Genomic DNA, 24,349 nt, shown 5'->3' with positions numbered 1-24,349 from the left:
GTATATTATTCTGCTTTGTTCTTGTAAAAATTTTTTTATTTTTTCAAGGACAGTGTTAGGAAGATTTGGAGAGCCTTCTGGTATTCAGTTAAGTGACAATCTCTTAAGTTATATGGTTTTTCTCCTTTGCATGGGAAAGCTCTGTATGTATTTTTGTAATTATTTTTAACTAGTGAAGGAAAGGGTTTTTTTTCTTGAAACGGCAAGCAGCTAGTTTCCCATGGTGGTTGTTTTCTTTTCCAATCTATTTCCTTTATAATGAACTTTCACCATTGCTGTTGACAATTCTGGTGGATACAACTTTTAATTTCTTTATCTTTGGCTTGACATAGTAGTGCAGTGGGCAGAAGGCTGGGTTTGCAGAGTGATACCTGGATCACTAAGCAAGCAGGTTTTGTAATTCCTTTGGAAAGTAAGACATGAGTATCTTACTGAGACCTGCCAGTCAAGGATGCAGTCTTCCATCTGAGCAGTTAGCCAGCCTGTTTATCCAAAAAGCAACTATGGCACCAGTGAGGCACCAAGAGGAATTCCTGAACACTGTCCTGTTCTATATTGTTTTCTATTTAAATCAGTTGTGGGGACCCATTTTCAATTGCTGCTCCAAGTCTGCAGCACTTCCTTTCAACAATTAACATGATCTTCATCTCACTTTAGTTTCAACCCATGCCTACAGCAGCTCTGGTTTGCTGCAGTGCTTTGCTTGGGGGGCAGAGGGGCACTAGCAGGTGAGAGAGGAAGGAGCTCACCACGGGCTCCCTGCCCCGGCCAGCAGGTTAGCCCTGAAAAATCTGAATTTCAGGGCTAACCCTGCCCAAGCTCTACAGGCAGAAACTGGAAGCTGGAGGGAGAGAGAGCAAGGCAGGAGCATGAGACTTAACTTTGCAAAGAAAGCATCAGTACTGCTGTCCTATTATTTTGATGTTGTTTGGTATCACGTGTATTATCACAGTACTAAACTGTCCTGGGTTATCAACCATGTCACTTGTCCTCCCTGTGTCAGCTCCTCAGGAGATGGACTTTTATTTTCAAGAGTTTAAAAATGAAACCCCTTGGTATTAAACGTGCTGTAAGTAACACTAGTAACTGCTTTCCTCCCCCATAAATATGATAAACGGACTGTTGAAGCTCAATGTCGCTACTGCAGAACCCATTGTTTTTCTTCTCTTCTGCTGGACAGTTGCAGTCGTAATAAAATCCTCCCTTTTCAGGGCCAGAGGGTAGAACATATGCTGCTCTGTATGCCTGGCTTGGCAGCTGCAGTCCTGCTGACTGCTCTTCTATGTGCTTAACGTGTTACTTCAGGTGAAGTTCTAGTGAAATTTCAACTGGAAAAACCCTAAATTTCAAACACTCGTAGAATTCTCCTTTTACTAATTTTTATTGTTTGAATGCATTATAAGCGTAAATGGAATGAATGGCTAGAACATAAATGTGGGGAAAACCCATGAAAACTTAAATAACTTGAAGGAATAGTCATGACGGGTTCACCTCGTTTGAAAAAACAGCTCAGCTTACTATTTTAGGACATTGGTTCCCCTGAGGGTGAATTGGGTGATTGGTTTTTCTTGCCATGTGTAATTGATTGAATAAGTGCGAGAAGTCTTGCCAAGTGGGTGGTGGTGCAGTTTTCCCAGGCAGTAGCCTCCTCTGTAGACTGTATGACTTGTCATTTTGTGGCTGCAGAGAACATCGTGGCAAATTTGCAAGTTTTATACAATGAACTTTGGTTCCTGCTGAGCTGAAAAACCAGGAGGAGCCAGGGGACATGCTGCCCACACTTACCCTCTGGTTTGGAGGAGGCAGAATTTGATTTGGCAGAGCAAGCTGCTGGTCCCTGGTGTGTATCACACATGGCTAGCAACCTTGAAAAGGGATGTCTGTTTGGAAGAATCAGCTATCCCTCTGTGTATTTCTGTAGGTTGAATGAAGTACCAAAGGAAATGCCCATACAGCCTTTTGCTCTCAAAAAGCTGCAAAGACAGTGTATCCCTCTGGAATCAACGATCAAGGAAACTGCAGCTCCTTCGGAAAAACAGGGTGTTTTCTGTTAACTTCATGATGATCCTGTTAGGGGGATGGGGATGTAAACAGGAGAGGGCTGTGTACCTGTATGTCTTAAAACAGCTGTGTTGCAGGGACCCCATTGAGCACGTTCATTTTGAAAACCGTTCCCTGACCTTAGAGTTTGCTGTCTCCATAACAGCTCGTATGACATTGCCAAACTAGTTGCAAGAAGTCTGCCTGTTAACCTCATAGTCTGGAAAGCTGGATGTATGAAACGGCTGTCTGAAGATATGCCTTCCAAGACCCTTGGCCAGGCCAAGTTTTCTGTACTTAAGATTGCTGTTGCCACAAGAACAGCAGATGTTTGCACAGCAGACAAACAACGTTGATGATAAAGCAAATTGACCTTTTTTGGAACAGGCTATTTGGAGCACATTCCTAGGGCAATTTTTTTTTTTTTTTCATTCTTTTCTTGGACTGTATCTTTCTTCATAAAACTGCTTGGCTATACATTGACATGTTTGTTGCTAGAGAAGATGAAAAAATTTAAAGAGAAGGATTTACAAACTTTTCCACTAACACTGATACTACAAATCATTAGACCTAATCCAAACCTATTTTTGTCGGCTGTATTTTATTGAAGTAGTTATAATGATGTTTATTTTTCCAGTGTCCCTATGGGAACCCTGGAAGATTCCAAAATGTAATAATTAAAGAATGACAGGCCTTTCCTTACAATATAAAGTGAGGAAGAGTTTTGTGGTTTAAACAGCTATGCTGTTGCTTGTTAACAAGATATTTTGCCTTGTACTCTAGCCAGGCCTATAATGGTCAAAAAATGTTGAAGTCGAGAGCTACACGTTTGTTTTCAATCAGTTGTTTTTCAAGTTAAAAGGCTTTAATTGCTTCTTTTAATTTGTTCAGTAGTATTTGTCAGTAGCATTAATATTTGTATTAGATCACTTGGTACAGTACAGCTGAGGCTATGCCAATAAGGCAGTACATTTTGTTGGTACTTATTTTTTCTATTGCAAGACCTTTCTTTTAAGTATAAAAGATTAATTGAAAGTTTGGAGAATCTGATAATTTGAGTAATTACTTCTGTTTACATTTAAAATACTTTAAAAATATAATATTAAACCCTTATTTTAATTGTATAATTAAATATTTTGAATAAAATGGTTATAAATTTCAAGTAATAATATTATTAATGTAAAAATCTCACTGTTGTATGACTGCATCTTTACTATTTGGACCTAAACCCTAGGGTTTTTAATCATAAGCTTATGTTCCTGTAGTTATAAAAAATAACAAATGTAACTCCTAGTAGAGAATTGATTCCTGGCATCTGAGGAATTTTAGAAAAAATGACTAAGTTCAGACTTTGGAACCTCTGAGATTTTAAAACGATTTCATCCATTGTACCACTTACATTAGTGGAGGTGTGCTGTATTGCTTAACAACAGGGTTTTTCAGATGTGATTTACAGTGCTAATTTAAGGACTAGGATAAAGAAGTTCTTTAGGTACTTAAAAGACAGGTGACGTGTCTTGACTCAGTTTATAAAATTACTTTACTGAATAGTAGGCAGGCTTTTGGACAGAGATGTTTGTAGTGTCTTGAAGGGGTGTGTGTTAATATCAAAATTCTAAATTGAATGATGGGTTATCTGCATCAGTATTAGGGTTTGGATTTTTTTTGCAGGATTAGTTCATAACATTAGAAAGACAAAATACTGAATTCTAGGAGAGCCCAAATCACGTTTCTTACATGTGTCTGGATATAATTTGGGTTGTTTTGTAGGGTCATCTGCTTTTGGAGCTTTTGAAAAGCAATTCCCATTTCTATTCAGAAACATTATTCTGAACAAATTGTTCTGCAGTATGATGCCTTTTACAACTCTACACTGCAAATAAAGCTGTACTAATTCCATCAGCCTCTGTATAGATAGAAGTGGACATAGATAGTCCCTGTACCATGAAAGCATAAGCTAAAAAGGTTTTTGTGGGCCATGTAAAATGGCTACCTTAAGATATGCTTTTTTGTATCTGTCTTGATCCAAGTATGTGGTGTTCAGTGCCTTCAGTGCCAGTTACAAAAATACTGTCCCTGTTTTATAGATGTGAAACTCTGGGTGAAGTATCTGAAGCTGCTGGTTTAGGATCATTGAGAAAGACTGCCTTTGAGTCAGAAATTGAACTTAACATTTTCTGAGACCCGTTCCAGTCCTGTGTATACTGGGTTTTACAACCATCTTTTATGGACAACTTTTATGAACAATACTTACTGAAGCTTCTGTTTTAGTAATAGAGTTCATTAGTGTAAAGTATAAAACATGATTTTAAAAATAATTATTTTAAAAATAATTTTTCCTTCTTAAATTATTTAAAGTTTGGCATTTTTTTTCTTTTTTACCAAAGGTTGTGTTATGTGGTTTTTGAGGTAGAGTTATCAGTAACTTGGATGTTTTGCATGCAGAGGGCATGTATTAATGAACCAGAACTCCTTAGTTGTAGTGATAACTGCAGCTGAAAGAAGGGAACAGTTCTCCTGATACTGTTGCATTGCAAAGAACACTAGGGTTAGTTACCTGGCTGGAATACTATACCTTATTTTGCTTACTGCTTTCAAAGATATTATAAAAGAGGGGGAAAAAGAAGAGGGAAATGAAGGTTAAGTTTATATACGTGGGGTTTTTCCACTGAATGTGTTAATAATGTCTTGAGTACAACTGTTCTCATTTCCAGAAGCCAAGAATTGACTATTAAGTGTCCCCGTCTTGAAAAAATGATCTCCAAAAATATTGCATGATACATCATTTAGGCCAGTATTGCCCTTCCAGTTATCAGCATTTTAATTTTTCATTGAATACAATATTGTTTTGCTGTTTGGCAGAGGAATTAATATTGTCCAAAGTGAACTCCTCATTATATTATACTTTGCTTTTGCAACCAGAGTTAACAACATATAGCACAGATGCAGTGGTTATCTATGATCTCTTAAAAGGCTATAGAAAAATGGCTTGACTGTTATTTTTATTTTGAATTTAAAAAATAGCAAAAACAAGCTTACTTCATAAACTTTTTCTCACAGCAGTTTTGGCTTAGTTCTTACTGGTCATTATTTCTAGCTTTAAACTTCACTATGTATTACATTAGGGAATATAGGTATATAAGCAAAACAGTCTCTTTTCAGGGCTCTGATTACATCTATTTTATGTTACTGTTACCTTGTTGCTTGGTTTTTTGGTTTTGGTGTGGTGTGTCTTTGTTTTGTTTTGCTTTTTAAATGATTGGTATTTTCCTTTGTTTCAGCCAAACCTTTTACATCTAAAGTGAAACAGATGCGACTACATAAAGAAGATTTTGAAATCCTGAAGGTCATTGGTCGAGGAGCCTTTGGGGAGGTATGTATGTGAAGGAGGTGGAAGGAAGGGTTTGAATAACATTTTTGCAAATCTGCAGCAGTGAGGAGAGACAGTTAATAGCAATATACTGATATAGAGGTTTTTACATTATTTAGGCATAATGGATATTGTAGGTCCACCCGATGTTTGATGCAAGTACATTTTGATTTATACATTCTTTGACAGCTCTTTTTAATAAAGCCTTTTAGATTTTGAGGGAAGGCAAATTCACATGGATTAAAACACCATGTTTCAACTGCCTGATGATAAATCATTTGCTTGACTGTAATTATTTCCAGTCAGCAGGTGGAGGACAGTGAGTTACTGATGGTATAAAGATCTAGCCATTTCTAATCATGCTAATAACTAAATAGTCTGAAAGTAGTTTTCAGCAACTTAAATTGCCAAACATTCTGAGAACACATTCTATTCCTGTCACTTTGTTTCCTATTTTTAATGAATGTTTGAATATTTTTCCTGTATTTCTTTTGAAGAGTTTATCAATTGTTAGTTTCTTTTTCAGTTGTCACCTACTCCTATTGAACTATACTATGTTTTGCTGCTTCTGATTAAGCCATCTTTTATTTGAAGTTATCAAACAAGGCTGTTGATCACTAGGTTTTACACTAGGATGCCACATTATATAGGTTGAGGAAACTTGAATAAATAAATATTAGCTTTCTTCCCCTTCTTAATTATATTAGATGCAGGTGCTTTTTTCTTCTTGCAGGACACTATGTATGTAGAAAGATCAACCTAATGTATAACAGTGCCTTGAATTTTTGATAGACAAATATACTACAGAAGGGGATAATATGTAAAGCTTCTGCAGAGGGTACTCCATGCTGCCTGAAGTGAAACCTAAGTGTGAGAAAAAGATTTTCTAAGCAACGTCTTCATTGCTTTTGAAACTGGAAATGGTTTTTTTTTCCAGTTCTCTTTAGTATGAGAGCATCTCTAGAGGCTCTGTGGCATATGATGGAGAAGAGTTGGATTTAGGTTCACTTACATGTTTGCATCATGTATGAAAATTAGTCCTTACTGGTCTGCAGAATAGACTTCTATAAGGAACAGAAATTTTTGTGGTTGTGTATGTCACTACGTACTCTGATATCTACATGCAAATATCGTCATTGGGCAACTGTAAAAATAATAATAAAAGAGTAGTATTTATTTAGCTACTTTATCACTTTTGGTTGGTTTTGTGTCATCTGGAGTAATTGTTCTTTATAAAGGAGGCTGAAGGCTGAAGTTACTTGTGGATAATTTATCTTTAGTCTGAACCTCTGCCACAAAGAGAATGTTGCATTCTCTGTTTTGATGTAAAGGCTTCTGCTTAAAACATCAGCTTTTTTCAGTGCTGCCATAGTAGTTGCAGCTGAGCTCATGTGCAGATTGTGTAAGATATAAGAAAAATCACTGATGTCGCTGCTTTCCTGGCAGAAGAATCATATGTGAAACTTCCTTACATTGTGTTTCTAAGAGAAGCCATTTTTGTCTGCTAAAGCAGCATCAAACTCCACAGCAGCTAAACCACAAAAAAACTGTAGTTCCTTCTCAGGAAGCTTCTTTGTGGTGAATCATCCCATGAATAGTGAGAGTGTAACTTTCCCCATCCTCTTCTGGGGACAGCCTGTGTAATTGGTTAGATCTCTTCTTTTAGGAACAGTGGTTCCTTTCTAGTTCCTTATCTGAGAAAGATAGCATGACTCTACTTAATTGTCAAAATCTTCAGTAAGGGGAAAACTGAAGTTCTGCCAGTGAAGGTGTTTGATTTTGTGTGTTCTTAAAGTAGGACTTACTAAATATTTGCAAGGATATATGTTAAATTTTCTTACTAGCTTAAAGAAGACAACTTTCAAGTCCTACACGGACATTTGTCTAAGAAAACAAGTTCTGTATGATATTACCAATTATCCTTTAAAATAACCAATAAATATCCAAACAAGGCTGAAAAAAGGACCACCAAATTCTACTGCTACTTATGCCACCAAAACCTATAGTAATATTAAATTGCAAAATACTTGTATGATTCGGTAGACTACAGCAGTTTACTGAGACAGATTAAGAAATCTGGAAGAATGTATTTTCTTTCCAGCAAACTATAAATGCTCTAGGTTACTGGGAGGAGTAATTTTTGTCTCCTGAATCAACATAATTCTGAAATTCTGTAGACTACAAAGTTAGTGCAAGTTTTCTTTGGCACGGTCTCAGACTTGTTCTTATTTTGATTTTACGCTACTCAATTTCTTCAATTTGCATAGTCAAGAAATATTTCCCTTTTTGTTTTTACAAGTTTGATGTAGACAAAAAGTATTTTAAACTAGTTATTGCTTATAACTGTAAGAGTTCATTGTTCCTAGTTTTCTTTTTCCCCTACCCTGCTTGCTGTCAGTCTAAGAATGCTTCCTTTTTGTCAAATTAATGACATGCCCCTTCCCTCTGCATGCATACATTTACTTATTTAAAATTTTAGGTAAAAGAGAGTGATGTCTTTAGAAAACACAGATGTTTTGCTTGGAGGAGGAAAATTATCTTTGTAAAATTAATAAGGTGGGCATCATGTGTTTCATTGTGCTGGCTTCGGGCAACATGGTTTGAAAAACTTAACTCTAAACAAGAAGACTTTAAACTTGGGAGTTGAAGAATGCTGCTGGGAAAGGTGAAGCATCTGGACAGCAGCTCTTGGTGTCTCTCAGCAGTATAGAAGTGCACCTTATTGAAGGTTCTAGAAAAGAAAGTTCAGTGCTTGCTTATGGAAGCAAATATTATGTTGTTATGTTGTTGATATTTTGAAGATGATGAATTGTGTAGCTCTAAGAACTAGTTAGTTACTCCTAAATTTTGGCATCCAGTTATGAACAGTAGCATTCCCTCTTCCTCTTTCTGGAGAGCAGCCTACTCTCGATGAACAAGAAAACCAATGCTGAGTCTTTATTTTTCTTATTTTTCTTTTTTTTAAATTTCATTTTTAATAGCTTCTGTTTTAACTTTTTTCTGTGTAGGGCTGTTACTTTTTAAGCAAAGGAAATGTGTAGACATGTACCGTAGAGACAAGTAGCCGAGTTTGGGGCAGAAGGTGTCTGACAGCATGCCAGACTGTACTGCTGTTTGTGGGAAATACGGAAAGCTCTTGGAAGAATGGGGAAAAAGAAAACTATCTGACTAAACCACGATGTTTACATCAGCACATACCAATCATTTTTTGTTGGGCTGCTCACAGGAAAATATAAATTTAAAAAAACCCCTACACTTAAAAGTCCAGTTTTAAGAAACTCCAGTAGCAAGACATTTCAGGATAACTAGATGGGAATGACTGCCCTTCCTTCTGTCCTGACAGCTTCACTGGGGAAGGGAGAAGATAAAAACAGCACTCTGTGTATTTGGGCCTTTGTGGACACAGTATGTACCTTTGTGTGTGTATGTAAACGCTGCTTGGGTCTGTAATCATGTTTCAGAATTTTTTGTTACAATTAGAAGCTGCATCAGACTGCTCATTGCTCAAGTGTCAGGTTTTTCTTTCACAGTCCCGAAATAAGCATTTTAGAATTTACTTTCATAAAGCGTGGAGACAGCCCCCCAAAAGATGCTGTGATTGCAGAAAAAATTATGTTTGTGATCTTTTTTTTGTGTGTGTGGTGGTTATTGATATGGAATATCATTAATGCCTTGCACAGACTAAAAGGCTGCTTCTGACTAATTGTAAACACAGCTGGTAAACATGAGTCTATTTTTGTTCTTTAGTCACTATTCAATACTATTACACATTCACAGAAGGTACCAAGCCCTTGATCTTGTAATTGAAGGCCTATGCTCCAGCTGTTAACCAAAGGTAGTGCTGTAGCTCTTTTGGTTGTGTCCAAGTGAATGCTGGATAGGAGACGACAAATTTAGGCAGCTGTACAATTAGCATATGTCTTTCAATAAACAAGTCTTTTGCAGAATAACACAACCTCTACTGAGCGTGCTACAGGCAAGAAATGAAATCCTGAAGTTGGACCCGAAATACATGTGTTTCGTCTTATGCCTCTGGCTGCCCATACTACAATGGTTAATGGTGGGGAAAAGGTTATTTTTCACACTGGGCAGCAGCAGCAGTCTAGTCAGCTCTAGGACCAACCTTTTAATTTTTCCCTACAACAGTTGCAAAACTCATAAAGGTCTTTAGGGCAGAATTACATTGTTGCTTCATACCACAGACTGCATCATGCAGTGGGGCTGGGGTGTGAGGTGTGCGTGTCCCTGTCACCCTAGACATGAGATAGTTTGAACGCTGACTAGTTTCAACATTAAGGATTTCTCCTCCTGCCATTTCTCATTAGAAATCAGTACAGATATGGCTTATCAGAGTTTCAAGCTACTTTTAGCTAGTAAAGTAAAAGGAGAATCAAGATTCAAATCCACATTGTGGGTTATATATCACTGCAGAGGATTCATCTTTCCCTCTTAAAGAAAATTGTGATACTCAGTCTTGGGGACCATGCACAGAAGAGTAGACGTTCTTTATGAATTAAAATTAGATTACAATCTAAAGTAATAATTTGGTTTTGTGTTTCAAATCTGAAAGTACCTTGAGGGATCCCAAGCCTGGACTTGAATCTCAATTTTTATGCATGAAGTAACCTTTAAAAATTTCAGTTCATAAACTAGTTTAAACAAGCAAATGTATTACCTTTCTGTTTTCTCTTCTTTTTTTATCTCCCCACCACTTCCACTGCCCTGCGACCCCAGAAGGCAGCAGTGGCAAGAGCAGGGCTGATAATCTGCTGCTGCACATATGGGAAGTGACAGCTGCTTCGTCTATTAATCTATAGCTAAGCAAGAGGTACACTTTTAGATATGCTTTAGTTTAGACATCTGAGTATTGCAGTCCTCCAACCTGCGCTTTTGCCATGTTCATGAAGCTGCTGCAGCTGATGACACATTTGAAGATGGTTGAAAGAGGTTTGCATGACACTTTCTTCAAACTGTCTGATCCTGTATTTTCTTCTCTCTTATCACTGTCTTCACACATAGCTGGTTTACTGATTATGAAAGAGGTGGAAGGAATGTAGGATTCAAATTTAGTATTTTTTTTGTCACTGGCCTGCAGGATGAAGATGATGATAATCTGTGTGACAACATGTTGGTTTGTAACCAGATGCACACAGAAACAAACTTGTATCTGTTTAAGCCTTAAGATTTATTTGAAAAGAAAGAGTCAGAATGGGATAGTTGGAGAATGGTTGTTAAAATCTTTTGATTATTGAACTTTTATGTAGTTGGGATGGTAATGTAGTGGTCTGGTCTAGCTCTGAGTCTGTGACAGATTCATGGCTGTTTTGGGTAAGACACTGAGCTTTCCGTACCCAGGGAAGCCTGAACTGTGAAAACATGTTTGTGTAGACTTCTTCTCTCCCTCTTTCCAAAAAATATTCCATGTTAGCTTTTATTATAGCTAAACAAAACTGTAATCTCAGAAGAGGACTGTGTTGGTTGGCTTTGTTAATTTATTTTTATATAGGCCTATGGTATCTAATGTTTCAGAAGCAATGAGAGGGAAGAGGGGGCTTGTGTTTCCTAAGTTTAACTTCTCTAGAATATGTGGATTTCACTGTTCCCCTGCCACTGACAACAGACATAACTCACTGAACTTCAGGTGGAAAAATGTGAAGTAATACTTCACTGTATTTTTGAAGAAAGTCTAATGCATTATTTGAAATGAGGATGGAAGTTGTTTTATGAGAAACCCACAGTCTAATTTGTGTCTAAAACCTAAAAGATATTGTTTATTTTACTTCAGAAACTCCTACATTGTTGTCTTTTCTTGGCACTTCTGTAATTTAAATTAGCGTGTAGGTTTGAAGTCCAGGAACATAAAGTATACAGCCAATGATAGCGTCATAATAGTATGATAAAACAAGAAGCGTGATGGTGAGAAATACCATTGTTCATCTGCAGTCACCTAGAAAAAAACAATGCATTATGAAAGCTTAAAATGGACTTGGAACATTTGCAGAATAAATATCCTGTACTGTTGTGATGTTACTCTTTCTTGATGGCAATGGTATGGTATTGTATGGATAGTAAAGCTAATTGTCCAGAACACTGAAGAAAAAAGCTCCAGAACTGCAAGGTTTCATAAAAATGAAAACAATATGCATTTTCGTGTTTTAACTTACTTGTCTTTCATTTATCTTTTCTAGGTTGCAGTAGTAAAACTGAAGAATGCAGATAAGGTTTTTGCCATGAAGATACTTAATAAGTGGGAGATGCTGAAGAGAGCTGAAGTAAGATTACAGTAGTGTTTTCCATAATCATGCACCCTCTTACTCTGCTGAATTGTTACTTCTCTTTTCACAAGACTCTGTGTAGGGAGGGATTGAGGAGGTGCTTCACTCCTTACTGACAATATGAATTTAATATTAAAATAAGCTTGAAGCAGTTCATCAGAACATGGCATGGAATCTTGACTTCGATGGGGCTGGGTGTTTTAGACATTATAATTTTTCTGTAATTGCCCAAGAATTACCAGCTATACAAGCAATCTTTTAATGAATTTATTTCTGTTAGGAATGTAGTCTTTAGCAAGTGTTTTCCATGGTGAAGGGTAATTACTGAGCTGTAACTCACCAAGCTTATTAATTTATCAGTAGTTAGAACTTAGTCAAGGTCCAATTTGTAGATTAAAAATCAGAAAGATAAAAGTTTCAAATTAATTTGAGTTCATGTTTCATAAAAATGTTCAACTGCAAAAATTTGTGATGAAAGGCTCCTTGTTAAAGCTTGAGTCCATTCTGTGTTCTGAAAAAGCTGGAACATCTCTCTCACCAGCCCTGCTTTGCCTTGGGTTCCTGTTTTCCTTATACAACTCCACTCTTCATAAAATCCGCAATACATTTCCCTGCATTCCTGTGGAAGGAAACTTATAAAATGCAGGCTATGCCTGAAAACTTGTGTTATAACTTTAAACAGAGCATCTATCTAACTTGTTGAATTGCTTTGAAATTCTTCATATATGCATACTAAAAAGAAACTGTCCGAAAAATAGATTCATAAAAATGTAACTCGGTGACTTACACATACAACGTTGCTTTAGCCATTGGGTTTTCTTCAGTTTGGACAGTGCAAGCACTATCTTAGTGTCTCTCCCAACTTGTCTGATCAAATTACCTCTAGCCTCAGTTTTTGTTTGAGACTCCTACTTTGCTACTCTCAGACTACCTTGCTGTTCAATTGCTTTCAAGTTTATTCTGATTTCTGCATTTATGCTTTAATGACATCTTGTTAGGAAATGAGATCAATGGGAAACCATCACACTTCTAAAAAAATAAAAATGTATCCAGACAAATTAAAGCCAATTTCTGATGTGTGCACATCCTGTCTCTTTTAATGAAAATGTTACCACAATAAGAGGTATAAAGGGCATGCAGATTGTGGTTAGACGTACACGGTGTGTTTCCTCTTTATCCAGAAATTATTCAGATACTGAGTAATCTGGTGTTAGTCTAGGTACAAAGAGGTATTTCTCCCCATGACAGATGTCATTACTGTAAGTTTTATTATTTCAGTGAAAAAGAAAAGACCAGAAATAAAGTTCCACTCTATTTTTAAATGTACCCTTTTAAAGTCAGTTTAAAAGCTATTTCTTTCCATTAAAATACAGTTATAAATAGGTTTGAAAGATTCTTCTCTATGCAAGGTATTAAAAATACTCTTCCCATGGGTCCAGCTGAATTTCTGAAAGTCTGAACCATTAGCCTAAAAAGAATTACAGCTATGTTTTTCCATGTATTTGTAACCTATGGGTATACAGTGGAAACAGAACCATCTGGAGTGAAAATGCATTAGAAAGCATGACCTTGAACAACTGTAACCTGTCATTTTTAAATGTTCATGAATGCATCTCACTACTGCTAGGGAAAATAACCCATTTTGGCTCTGTGAGCAATGTGCTGCACTAGCACTGAAATACAGAGGAAGATCACACAGTCCAAAATTGCAAGACAAGCATATAGGTAGGTGTATATGTAAATGGCAGAAATAAGTTGTTCATATATCCCTATATGAACTCTGTGGGAAGTGGGAGTTATTTGTAAAAGCAGAAGGGAGTATGTACTCACGAGGCTTGCAAATGCCAGGTTAAGGTTGATGACTCCAAGCTTCGAGAGTAATTGTGTGCAAAAACTTTGTTACAATGAAATTATACAAGTTGGGAGGTCAGTGTTCTCTTTCCTATTATAAAGAGTGTAAGTTTTCAAAATACTTGCCACTGTTGAAAACTCTGAGATGGGATGTAGAACTGGGGACATTACTGATACAAGGAGTACCTGAAAGTGTGTGACAGCTTGCTGTTACACTCCCAGACCTGTTACCCTGAGTGCTGACAATCACTCACAGTTATGTGTGTGCCACGGTGGTGCCAGATGAAGCTCAGGAGAGACCAGGACAAATACTGTGCAGCATGGAAGCAGTCAGCACTCCTACAAGGTGCTAACTCTGAGCTCTGAGGTCATGAGCACCAAATAGCCGAGCAGCTGGAATTCTTGGCTGGTTGAAGGCCCCGGTAACAGTACAGATATAACTGAGTTGGCTTTGCTGTGACAGAGAGCTGCATCAGATGACCTCTGGAGGTCTCTGCCAACAATTCAAGGAGACTATGCTTAGGGAAGATGAACTATGTTGAAATAATGAAAGGCACAAAAAAAGGCTTCATTTAAAAACATAATTGAGCTATGTTACAATAATTACAAGAACCACTGCTACCATCTTTTCCATTTTTTTTTTTTTTCCCATAAATTAATATAAAGCCCATGAACCACTTAGACTTTTTGGCTGTTGATGTCTCAGCTGTGATCTACTGTGGTAATAGTGGTTGCAGTCAGCTTTAGGCACGCTGCCAGAGGTGGGTGTCTAGAGTGCTCAAGGAATGCACGGCCTTTTGTTAAATCATGGCAAAACCAAGTGGAATTATATAAACTCTCTAGTAACTAATCCTGTGAATTGTGTCATTAACAAGTAGAGAAACTACGTGTCATTTATCCTTGTAAGAACAAGAGTTCATAGTATCTCTCTCTGAAATATGTCAAGAGTTTACAAACAAAGGGAAAAAAAATCAAGCTGAAGCACAGAGCAGCTATTCTTCCTTCTGAAGATCATCCTTTCTCCTTCTCCCAACAGCAAGTCCATTTCTTATTTAATAAATTTGAGGGTATTTCTTTAAAGTATGTTTTGTTATTTTCTCAGATTTCACTGATTTATCTCATGCATTGTGCTATGATTAAAGTATACCATCTTTCTTTTTCCTGGTCTGCATTATTCTTACTCAGTCTATTCACCAAAACAAGACTTGGAGACTTGGTGTGGTTTATTTGCTTGGAGGAGGGAGTTATCTGCTCTGTTTTTATTGCATGTATTCTTGTGCATAGTTCAATCTCAAATGATATTTTGCTTTTCATTCTTCACTCTCCAAATCTCACAGCCAACAATAACCATGACAGAGTTCTGGTATTTGCCTATTGTTTTTGGAAATGAAATTGAAAAAGTGAGGGGGGGAAAAAAAAAAAGAGAAGGCTTGGATTTCCTTTAAATTTAGCTGTCTCCTAAGATGGAAGAGACAGAGCATGTTTCAAACTGATGAAACATCTTTGTGAAGTAGCAAAGTGTGATGGAAGAGATTATGGTCTATGTTTTTCTCTAACTCTCCATCTGCCTTTTAAATAGAGCCCATAAAATTATTATTCTTTCTTTTACACTATCTTTTAGAGCTTTTCTGAACAAAATTGTGTGTTGGCTTTGCTATTCGGTACCTCTTATTTTCTCATGATATTCACTTCGGAACTCTGTCCCTTCAAAAAGTTTATCATATTTCTTTGCTGTAGTTCCTTTTTGGCTTCTCTGTTTGGTCATTTTCCTCTGTCATTCTGCAAAACTGCTTTTGCTGAGGTATTTTGTTCACTTCTTGGGGCAGGTTGCAAGACCTCCACTGATTTAACGGCCTTGCTGCTTTCCAGTTGGTTATTTTCTTCACATTAAATCTTCTTTTGTTTCATATGAACGTGTGTTCTCCTTCTTCTGTTAGGTATTCCTTAGCATTTCTTGACAGTTCTTGTCCTCTTCTGTTCCACTTGCTGTGAAGGCACCTTTTGCCACCTGTGTTTCTTTCCAGTATATTGAGGGGATGTCCTCCTGGATGTCTTATCAACAGCTTATATCTGGCAAGAGCAATATTCAGTTCTGTCCTACTTTTTCTGAGCAAAAAGTGGGGAGAAAACCCCAACTGGTTAATGATTATCAGATTAGGACTACATGGAAGTTATTGGCAGCTACTTTCAAATGAAAAGAAGAACGTTGCTTATATGAAAATTCAAGTGTAAAGCTAACAGCATCATGAGATAAAACAATGACACAAGATTCCAAATTCTAGTTCTTTAACTCCTGTTGCAGTTATAATTATATAATGCCATTATTGATTGTTTTCTTCCATTTTATATTGCAGTTCTGTCATTATTGATGCTTTATTTCAATATCTATATGTACAAAAAAGATAAGATTTTGACCTGGGATTTTTTGACAATAGGAAGCAGCAGCTTGTTTCTCCCTTTGCATCACTTAACAATACAGAGAACTACAACTGTTTAAATTTGAAGAAGATGAACTTTTTTGATGCCTAGTTTTTCTAGATTTGGGTATGTCTGGAGACTGTAGTAAGTGACTTTTTAACTGAGGGGCAGTTTAGATTACACACACACACACACACACCCCCCAATGCTAAAACATAGTCAACTTGCAGAATGTTTATATATTTCACTTAAAGCCTATAATTATTTTTCTCCCCTTCAGACAGCCTGTTTTCGAGAAGAGAGAGACGTGTTAGTGAATGGAGATAACCAGTGGATCACAACATTACATTATGCATTCCAGGACGAAAACTATTTAGTGAGTGTTGCTTTTATGTATATATAGATGGAAATGCAGATTCTTAGTTGTGATCTGAGACAGAAGTATAGTTTCATTATTTGTTAATTTTGTGTTCTGGACCGCAGACTGTGAGGATCTGTGATTTTGTGTGTGAGATTCTGAAGGGTGGAGAGTGGTCAGAAACTGTCAAAGTTTTGCTATAAATATCTCAGGAATGCAGTGTTGTTCTCTAAACCACTTTGCATTTGTTGATAAATGTTGGTCTTTCTGCATCTTCTTTCTTATAATTCATCACTCCAGTTTAATTGGATTAATAAAAAGTGCACTTACATAAATTTTCTATTTAATGTTAATTTTTGTGATTAACATTGCTGATTACTGGTTTACACTTAGAAATAGGGAGTAGCCCTGTTTTGGAACAACAGTTCATTTTGATTCGTCTTTGCTTTTTTGAGGACTTAAACCCACTAAGATGTCATAAAGCAATAAAATGTTCTTGCAGAATGGAAGAATACAACTAAATGTTCATAAATAAGAGTTGGAAGCTCTAATTGTAGATGAAAGTGTTTCTTTAATATTTAATGTTATTTAGTTTACAAGTGTTTTGAAAGACTTGCAAAAAGAAGCTAATATGGGGGAAAAGTGCCAATTTTCTATGAAATCTTTCCCACTTAAAATGTTTCGATTGTGATACACTTTTGATAATATTTATGTCTGAAAAAGTAAACAACTATGCATTGACAGATTTTGCTTATTCGGGTTTTATTGCACTGTGCTTTGGATTCTATATTATTAATAAGTTCTAATGTTTTCTTAAAAAACCACTATGCAGTCTTCATCTTTTTTTTTCCCTCAGTGTGTCCAATAAAGGAGAGCTATGCATGGAGTACTTGCAGAACTGCAATGCTTTTTGCCATTATATTGCTTTCTGTTCTGTCAGCTCAGATACTTGGAGGCTTTGGTGGAGTTTATATAGAAACAGGGCTCTGCATTTGTGAATCTGACTGTTGGCTTAAATACCTCCCAGCCAGCTTCGTTCTTTGTTAATGTGGACAGTAAAAATAATCTCATGTTTTATGTAATTGTGATCTTACTATTAACAGTATTTCAAAGAAAATGTTATATATTCCACAACAGCCCGCTAGAATTTGTTTTAATCTTGCCAGTTTCCTTATTTCACTAAGCACAGAGCAGCTTCTGTTTTTTATCTTTGATAGTCTGCTAACTGGAGCTAGTTTTGCAGCCTGCTGGGGAAAAGATCAGTAATGCTGTTTTTCCTCATTTTAGTGTGAATGTACCACTAGTTCTATATGCTTTTTAGTAAAATAAAATATAACAGAAGTGGCCTTTAAAAAAAAATAAATCTGTGTAGATTGAGCAGTAGATGTTTACCTTGACTTTGGTAATGCCTTTGACACTGTCTGCTGTACATCATCATAGATAAGCTGACAAAGTATGCATTAAAGAAGCAACAGTGAGGTGGCTTGAAAACTGTCTGAACTGCTGGGCCCAGGGGGGTCATGATCAGTGACACAAAGCCCAGCTGGAGGCCAGTCAGTGGTGGTGTACCCCAGGGCTCAATACTGGGGCTGACATCTTCATTAACGACCTGGGCAATGGGATGGAGTGCCCCCTCAGCAAGTTCACAGATGATGAAAAGCAGGGAGAAGTGGCTGATATGCCAGATGGCTGTGCCATCATTCGGAGTGGACCTCGACAGACTGGAGAACTGCGCAGAGAGAAGTCTCATGAAGTTCAATAAAGGGAAATGCAATGCCCTGCATCTTGGGTTGGAATAAAACAAACCCAGTACATTCTGGGGGCCAAGTGTCTGGAAAGTAGCTTTGCTTGAGGTCCTGGTGGATAACAAGCTGACCATAAGCCAGCAATACACCCTCTCCGCAAAAAAAGGCCAAGAGTTTTCTGGGCCAGCAGGTCAGTGGAGGTCCTTCCTCTCTGCTCAGCCCCCGTGCAGCTGCATCTGAAATATTGTGTCCAGTTCTGGGCTCTGCAGAGCAAGAGTGAGGCGGAGCTACTGAAGCAAGTCCCGTGCAAGGCCAGAAACATGATTAAGGTACTGGAGCATCTGTCATGTAAGGAAAGGCTGAGAGAGCTGGGATTTTTCAGCCCAGATAAGGGAAGGGTTTTGGGGGTTATCAGTAATGTGTATAAATACCTGACAGGAAAGAATGAGGACAAGGGAACCAGATTCCTCTCAGTAGTGCCTGGTGACAGGACAGGAGACAATGGACACAAACTGGAACACATGGAACACAAGAAAACACTTTTTTACTGTGAGGGTGGTCAAACACTGGAACATGTTACCTGTAAGAGTTGTGGAGTCTCCATCCTTAGAGATACTCAGAACCCAACTGGACAAAGTCCCCTCATCAGCCTCCTCTAGGTGACCCTACTTGAGTAGATGAGTTTGGGGTAGATGATCTCAAGAGGTCTCTTCGAACCTAAATGAGTCTGTCGTTTAAAATTACATGCCCATGTTAAACTTCCACTAGTTACTAGCAGTTACTGTCCTTAAATCTGTGCTTCTTCTTTCTCTTGGAAGTATTTTGAGAAGTATTTAAGACTTGAATAGATCTGGATGATTGTGTGAATTTTTAGAAAGTATGTTTAAAGCTTTTTTTTTTTTTAAAAAAAAGCTGGGTTTTTTTAAGGACACGTATCATTGACGTTGGATGGGATGCTATGCGTTGACTAAATTGTTTTATTAAAAATTTAGTTGTTAAACATAGCTTTGATTCCTATGCATGTGTTTAACTTCCAATTCACAACCTAATACTGTGAGTTACAGTTTTAAGTGTTGGCATGTTTGAGGAGTTGAAGGTTTCCTTGTTATTAGGCTACTGTGTTGCTCTTGCAGAATGGGAGGTGCTGACTCCTGTGTTGTAAGAGCCAAAATTTAATCATTTTGGTATATCCAGTAACTGAGTTGTACTGGTTTTAAAAATGCTGAAGAATGAGTGCAGAGATTCCACATCAGTTATGAGAATCTTAAGAGGTTTTTTTCAATATATTTTAAAAGCAGTAAGTTAAGCTCTTGCAGATCTCTATACAGTGTATCAGTTAATAATCATTATATTAAGTTCCAAAGGCTTAATGTATTTTCTAAAACTGTAAAACATGAAAAACTAGTACTGTAGATCTTGTTTCAGAGGGAGCGTAGGAACACCAGTGAATAGAAGATATTTATCTTGTGTAAGGCTTGTGAGCATAATTTAAGAAGTTTACTATTCATGTCACAAAGCAACAGATGAAAAATCTGACTGTCAGCACATTTAAAATTTTGTGGAAATGAATTTTGTACTTTCTTCATGCACTTGGAATTAATGCAGATGCCTAGGTTATTCTGTATCAAATTGTTAAAATCTTTGTTCGTCACCTTTATTGTTATGGAAGATCTGAGGGAAAAGAAACAAGTGTAAGATTTCTGCCTGCCCCACATCTTCCTTGCAGCTGGTATAATTTTGCAGAGTTTTTTCCACATTTCTTTTTCTGAAGGTGGGAAAGACTTGAACAAATGAGGACGACTACTTACAAAAAGTCCCTTTAAGTTGCTTTATCAGAAGTTTAAATTGGGATATACATTATTGCATCTTTAATATTTTTTTTTAATTTGTGATTTATTATACACTATTGTTAAGAGTCACTGCTTCAAATGTGTATTTATGCTGCCTTACTGGAAGCAGGGCTTGGAACTCCAGGCAAAAGCTTTCAGACACTATATACTTTAGTGGGAAACCATTGTAATTAGTCTGTCCACAACGATGTTTGAAACTTATGTCATAGCAGTGAGTGTTAAATTAGATTGCTTATAATTAGTTTGTTAGTTATAATTAGTTTGATTTTTTTTCCATTTGCCCTTCCAGTTACTGTTCCACAATTAAAACAAACTAAACTAAGATGAAAAAGATATTAATCGTGAATTTCCCACTCTTCTGAAGTTTATTTTGTCCAGTCATTTTGACCATGTCTCTAAAGAAAGTGGCATTTTGTTTTGTCATAATATAGTAAAATGGAGAAAGGTTCTCATCTCTTTGAAGTCTTTGCACCTGATTGAATGGCAAGCAGGTTTTATGTTTCATTAATAAATCAGAAATCAAGTGTATTTTTTCTTATCAGTTCAACTAGACAAGGTGACTCCTTCCACTGTATGCTGGCAGATCCTGTATTATGCACAGTGTCAACAATATCTGGAATTGTACTGTGAGCCACTGGGAGCCTCTTAATCTTTGCCTTAATCTGAGTAGTCTAAAAATTTTACTCTCCAAAATAATTTGTTTAATGGGAAATTAAGTAAGTAGGAAAAAAAGGAGAGGGAAGCCTGGGAAATTAGAGCCCTTATATGAGAGCACAAGTTAACACAATTGGTTTTGTTTCTATAGGTCTGTGCTTTAATCCTTTACTCCTTTTGCATTCTATCAAAGGGTATTGTTTTTACAAGGGAATCCAGAGTATATGAATATTTTATGTTTGGTGATGGGACAGTGGATGAAGCTGATACTGTTTTGTCATGAGGCTTACTGTAGTTGGGGAGGTATAAATATGAAACATGTTCAAGTAGGTTAAATATTAAAATGAGGCTGAACCAGCTACTTTTTTTCAGAACATCTAAGCTTCTTGGTTAGCTTTTTTAATGCCTGTAATAATTTTTGCAATAAATTTTTATCCTTAAATTACTTTTCAGTCTCTGATTCACTCATTGTTTCCCCCCGCTCCGTGTTTTCTTATCATTCCCCCTCCATAGTACCTGGTTATGGATTACTACGTCGGAGGAGACCTGCTTACATTGCTCAGCAAGTTTGAGGACAGACTACCTGAAGATATGGCTCGTTTTTATTTGGCTGAAATGGTGATAGCTATTGATTCAGTTCATCAGTTGCATTATGTTCACAGGTAAGTAACTTGAGCTCCAAATTCCTGTTGGGAGTTATAAGCAGTTATTTGATGGAACGAAAACAATTCCTGTTAGAGTTTAAGCTAGTAACAAGTATTTGCTGTAATATTAAGCACGATAGAACTGACCTGCCTACATCTTGTGGTTATCAAGAACTGTGGCTAATCTTGCAGCATATGGCCAGAGACATGAATGGATATCTAAATGCATGTGATGAATCTTGCACACTGGCATGTTTCAAAGTTAATGATCCGTAATTTATAAAAGCAAAACTGGAAGCCTGTTTGTGAAATATGATCAACTTTGAAAAGTTTATTGGAGGGTCAGATTCTGTTTCTTGAATTGATTTGTTCAGTCTATATGGAAATTGAAAATACAGCATTGTGTGGTCTGCTTTGGATTTTTTTCACCATTTTCTTTTGGGCTCAATGAAATTCTTTAAAATGAAGTGAGGGCACTTTGCTAAATAAGTGGAACTATGTATATTGTGGTACTTATCTTTATCTTGATATATAAAGAAAATACATTCTGTTCAAGGGAAAATAATAAGTTGTTTGTATCTATTTTTTTTTTGGAGGCCATGATTGATTTTTACACAAATATAGTGTCATCTTTTCTTTAATGTATCATTCTCTACTGGGTTCCATGGTAGTTCTTGTATGCAGAGCAGAAGATTACCTTACAAGAGGCAGAATTTTCAAATGCACTCAATAAATGTACTCTGACAGAAATCAAGAGGAAAATTCCCTGTTGTTTAAGCTGAATCATGAAGTTGCAGAACAAGTTCATTTGATACATCCATCCATCGCTCTTAATCAGAGGCTATACTGGCCATTCCTTCTTTTACTGTTCCCATTTGGCTGCTTCACTCCAGAAAGCGGTGGAGTTTCTTTGTCCAAAAGGTGTATTGTGGTTGGGTTTGGTTTGTTACTGGGTTGTGTTTTGTTTCGTTTGTGACTGTGGCTTTTCATGAAAGAGCTGTAGCTAGGAGTGCTTTAAAGTGGGATGCTGCTAAGCTGCAAATTGCCCTTCTGGAATATTTTGAAGTCTTGATAGTTTTGTTGAAGAAGTGTGTCTACCTGCTAAAAATTGCTCTTTGTGATAACATTTTGTGGAAAAACCAAAGCAGAATATTTTCCTTGAGCAGTTTTCTTGAATTTTGAAGACTTCAACTGTGTTATTTCTGAGAAACTGTTTGTTCACTTAGAACCTGATGTGAAAGGGTTTTGTATTCAGTTTAATTTGGATTTAACTTTTAAAATGTGTTTGTGGGTAAACTGTTGAGAGTACTTAATGTACTACATACACTGCTGTATTTTACCCAGTAAGTCTGCATATGTGGTAGTAACTCTTCCCAGAAGACCAGATGCCCACCATCTCTACCTTTTCCTGCAAAACTGATCAAAACCTGTGTAATTCAGCACTGTTAGTCTGTAATATGCAGCAGATGTGATGTTTCCATCCTCTAATAGTGTCCCCAAGATGAAATAGATGTTGATGTAAAATTTTGATAGAAAATTCAGTACCATTGCTGTTCAAAACAACATGCTAATTATTATGCTTGCATATTTATTAATATGAATGTTTACCAAAAGAAAAAAAGTCCCTATACATTCCCAGTCCTTTGTTGTTTGATTTGTGGCTTTGCCAGTGAGGTTCCAACTTCTGAATACCACTTTGGCATTTTATCATTAATACAGCTGTAATACAATGCTTGTTTATAAGGGGATGTTTTGCAAAGATTAAAAATGTAAAGAGCACTTGAGTGTATGTTAAATGATCAGTCTTTGAAATGAGACCCATTCCACTGTTAGTTTTATTAGGATATTTGCAACTGCTAAAGCAAAAGAAAGGAAAAGAAAACATATCATCTAAATACCACTAATGCTCTTTTCCTGAAAGTTTAACTGTGGTGGCCACATCCTTTTTGGGAGTGTGTTGCACACAGGAAAGGACATAGGAGAAGGAAAATACTACTAAATGATGGCTAACGTAACAGCTGTGGTAGTGGTGGTATTTCGTATGAATAGGCAGAATGCATCAGGATTTGATCTGAGTTGCAGCTAGTGAGCTAGAAGTCGTGCTTTAGGCATGTTTTGTTCCAGGCTTTTTTTCATACAGTGAGATAGCACATTGTTTCGGTTTGTTTCCTTTTAGTGCCCCAGTTCTTTCAGGATAGATTTTCACATTAACCACACATAATGTACTTCGATAATTTTGTTTTTCTTTGAATGTTTTTGTACCTTTTAAAAATTGCATTTCTGACGTTATTCTCAGTGTGCAACTCCTCTCTTTATCCACTTTTAGTTTAAATAAATATGTGATAGAATGAGATCACATCAATCAAAACATAAAGCTTTGATAATTTCTTATTTCTGATCAATTAATTTCTGTGAACAAATGATGTGGTATTTTACCTGATAGTTAAATGATGGCTCAGAACGTTAATAAAATGCCCTTCTCTTTAATGTGTATCTTAGCTATTGCTATTGTTATAAATGCACCAGCGCTGGCATTACGAAATGACATTGACAGCTCCAAGACTAGCTTTAGAAAGAGAACTTCATCTAAGTTAAGTATACGTGCAGGTGTTCATAGTGAGGAACGAAGTATGTATGTATATCTCTCACAAATGCACAACTTCCTTGGGAGTTCATGAAAAGCTTATACCTACCCCTGATACCTTAAATTACTAATTTGTACTAACGAAGTGATGCCTGCTTGTAGGCCAAGGTTAAATATTGTCGTGTGCCAGTTTTCTGCAAACTGTAGTATCATACAGGGTAAGATATTACGTGCATTAGGAATCAACATCAATTTGTATTTTATAGATTTGTAGCACCTTTTTTTTTTTGGCTTTGGCTGAAAACAGCCTCTACATGCATTAATATTAATTTCAGTTTCAAGGTTGTGGTGTTACTTAGTTCCTCATGGCATATGTTAAAAGCTTGTATTTGCATGCATTATCAAATATCGACGTGTGGGCTGGAGTAAACCCTTACCGACTTAAACTAGGTAGCTACAATTTATTTATGCATGTTGCGTTACCTCAAACATGTAAAATTTGTTTTTCCTATAACTGAGACTTTAACTCCTTAATTATTTTACTGGTAAGCCAGGTTTTC

General features: G+C 36.7%; 1 protein-coding gene across 13 annotated transcripts in view; it reads left to right on the top strand.

Moving 5' to 3' along the window:
- The window catches only part of CDC42BPA (CDC42 binding protein kinase alpha), a 191,607-nt gene that overhangs the window by 58,470 nt on the left and 108,788 nt on the right, over positions 1–24,349 (top strand). For all 13 annotated transcript variants that reach the window (XM_074863873.1, XM_074863878.1, XM_074863872.1 and 10 more), the window contains exons 3-6: positions 5,322–5,413; positions 11,599–11,682; positions 16,235–16,330; positions 21,075–21,223. In XM_074863873.1, the coding sequence (XP_074719974.1) occupies positions 5,322–5,413; positions 11,599–11,682; positions 16,235–16,330; positions 21,075–21,223 (421 nt within the window). The remainder of the gene's footprint in view (positions 1–5,321; positions 5,414–11,598; positions 11,683–16,234; positions 16,331–21,074; positions 21,224–24,349) is intronic.

This window comes from Strix uralensis, chromosome 3 (genome assembly GCF_047716275.1).
Source record: "Strix uralensis isolate ZFMK-TIS-50842 chromosome 3, bStrUra1, whole genome shotgun sequence".
NCBI lineage: Eukaryota > Metazoa > Chordata > Aves > Strigiformes > Strigidae > Strix > Strix uralensis.
Note: the sequence above shows the minus strand (reverse complement) of the source record. Positions and strands in the feature narration are given on the sequence as shown.